This window comes from Frankliniella occidentalis, unplaced genomic scaffold, assembly GCF_000697945.3.
Source record: "Frankliniella occidentalis isolate FOCC.00 unplaced genomic scaffold, Focc_3.1 Scaffold1, whole genome shotgun sequence".
Taxonomy (NCBI): Eukaryota; Metazoa; Arthropoda; class Insecta; order Thysanoptera; family Thripidae; genus Frankliniella; species Frankliniella occidentalis.
In genome coordinates this window covers 2,764,126-2,766,933 of record NW_026267131.1, presented here as the reverse complement: position 1 = coordinate 2,766,933, position 2,808 = coordinate 2,764,126, and the positions used below count along the sequence as shown (strand labels likewise).

The following is a 2,808-nucleotide window of genomic DNA, read 5'->3' as shown; positions in this document are numbered from 1 at the left end:
GGGGGTATAAGTGCGTGAAATTGTTGCTATGCTCCCATGGCGCGATACGAGCCGACACCATCCAACACAACGGCATACGCTGCAGCAACGACCACACAAAACAATCTGCAGCCCGCAACCGTTGATGATTGTCATTACGTCGTGGGCGAAGGCAGCAGGCAGCAGGCGTCCACGTCCACCAAAGTGTGACTGCAAACTGCAAGTCGCGCGCCTTGTCATTGAAACACACACACAAGCACACACACACACACACACCCACACCCACACACACATACACACAACAACACACGCACGCGCACACCCACAAACAGACTATATACCGCGCGTCACGCTTTTAGCTTTTATTTATTTGACTCGGTGCGGATAGTTTCCGGCGGGGAAAAGCGCGGCGAAAGGTCGCAGAGGAGCCACAGCTAGCAAGCAATAGCCTGTGCGTAGAGTGTACCACCGAACCGCCGTCGTCGCCGTCACAACGGCAGCGAAGAGCAGAGAGGTCGAGACAGGCCCAATCAGCTCGGGCCGCACGCGTCAACAAGTTATCTCCCCGGCACACCCGCTGCCTAATATTTGCACAAAGATATTTGAATATTTTCGTCTGCAGCGCGCCGGGAAAATCCATACCGCGCACGACGTTATTGTAGGGCGGAGAGGGAGGGTCATATGGGGGTGGAGGGGGGAGGGACTGAGGAGCGGCAGGGAGGACTTTTTGTGAATGAGTCGAGGAGCTTGTTGAAATCCATCCCCTCGGCGCTGCACTGGGCGGGTCGGGGCGGGGGAGGGGCGGGGGAGGGGGGACTGGGCCGCGGCCTTTCGTTCACGGGCCGCGGCGCCGGAACAAAGAAGTGACGCGAGAGAGCGCGGCGCAGAGTCAGAGTGCTGCTGGCGCGGTGTGCCGTGCGGTGTGCCCGCGCGGGCCCGTCGCGCAGGTGACGACGCCGTCGTCAGCACCCTCGCCCAGACAGAGAGGGACTGTTATCGGCGTCCTCGTCTGGGGGGGCGGCCGTCCATGCCCCGGGGCCCGGGGCTGGGATGAACGCGCGGGCGAGATCGACGACGCGTCCCTCTTTTCATTTTTGAGACCGAGTGCAGCAGCGGGCAGCCAGGGCGACGACGACAGCCCTCTCGCTCCCTCGAGCCGGCCGCCCCCCAACGGGAGTCCTCGACGAGGTCCTCGATGAGGTCCTCGAGCACCGCGTCCATGAAAGCGACACCGGCGGGGGAGGGCACCCTTAATGACGCGGGCTCCAGGGCGACGGCGTGGCGAGGTACCCCTTTAAAAATAAAGCGAGTGCAGAGCGAGTGCAAGTTGAGTGCAGAACGAGTGCGTTGGCGAGAGCAGGACGAGTGCCTTGCGAGTGCAGGACGAGTGCCCTGCGAGTGCAGGACGAGTGCGTTACGAGTGCACAGTCGAGTGCATAACGAGTGCGAATCGGGTGCAGAGCGAGGGCGTCCGAGTGCGGAACGAGTGCACCGTGAGTGCAAAGCAAGTGCAAAGGTTTCGGAACACTGTCTGCCCCAGAGGAAGCCTGGTTCCGCGTGGACCCACTTCAAGACTTAGACGCTTCGGAACGTACCGGAAACCCAAGTGTCTGAAAGTCGCACTCTTGTAGATGTGTGAACGCCATTCGCACGCATGAAAGCACATTTGTATGAATTTCAAAGGAAAGTTCACACCTCACACCTTCAAGTGTGCGACATTCACGTACTTGCTTATCCAGTGTTCAGTTCACTTTCATTATTGCTTTTTGTTGTTTTTTTTGTGTGTGTGTTTGTTTGTTTGATAAGTCAGTCTCTGTGCTCCGCGTCCTCGTACTTACCGCTCACGTACCTTCCGGACCGGAAAGGCCGCCAAGAAGGCTGGGAAGGCCCAGAAGAACATCTCCAAGGGAGACAAGAAGAAGAAGCGTAAGAGGAGGGAGTCATACCCCATCTACATCTACAAGGTCCTCAAGCAGGTCCACCCCGACACTGGTACCTCCAGCAAAGCCATGCCCATCATGAACTCATTCGTGAACGACACCTGCGAGAGGATCGCCCCGCCGCCAAGCCGACACTACAACAAGAGGGCGACCATCACCACCTGTCGGGAGATCCAGACCGCTGTCCGTCTCCTTCTGCCCGGTGAATTGGCTCTGACTTAAAAAAATATGACACTCAATATAGAAAACTAATTGCATCTTCCATAATTTTATAATTTATTTAAGTAAGACTTATTGTTTCTATTAGATTTCTTAAAGGCCACACTGGTTTTTACTCTACTTTTTAAAATCTTGCTTCAACAATGTAAAAAGAATAGACGAAGATAGAAGTGTCTTACAATTACAGAGAAGAATTGATACGACTTGCCAAATAAATAATATTTTCTTAGAATTTAGTTTCGATTTATATTATTGAGTTGATAATATTAAAGTTAGGTTCACGTAAACTTGTCTATATTAAAGTAAGTTTATAAACATTAGGTTTAGTGAGAAGGAACCAATACTTCACTCATTGTCACTCAGACTGGTCAGCTACTCTGAGCCGCTGACACTTGCATCTCAATTTAGCTTTATCGGGCTAAAATCTACCCCAGACCTCACTTCGACCTAAACCAAAGCTTTTCTGTGCCAGTTTTTCAATTTGATTCAAACTAGCTAAAGCATAATAAAACTGGGTAAAATAAAGTTATTTTACTTGGAGAAACATAGTAAAAAAAAAGGACTTATTAATTTTCTTTGAAAGCTAGATTAAAGATGCGAGTGTCAGCGGCTTAGAGTAGCTGACCTGTATGAGTGACAATGAGTGACGTATTGGTTCCTTCTCACTAAA

General features: G+C 52.2%; 1 protein-coding gene across 1 annotated transcript; it reads left to right on the top strand.

Moving 5' to 3' along the window:
• Positions 1–1,784: 1,784 nt before the first annotated feature.
• LOC127750475 (histone H2B.3-like) lies at positions 1,785–2,513 on the top strand (the record flags this gene model as incomplete). Its single annotated transcript, XM_052272197.1, has 1 exon — positions 1,785–2,513. A coding segment is annotated over one exon (357 nt), but the record flags the coding sequence as incomplete, so codon positions are not given.
• Between the last annotated feature and the right edge of the window lie 295 nt (positions 2,514–2,808).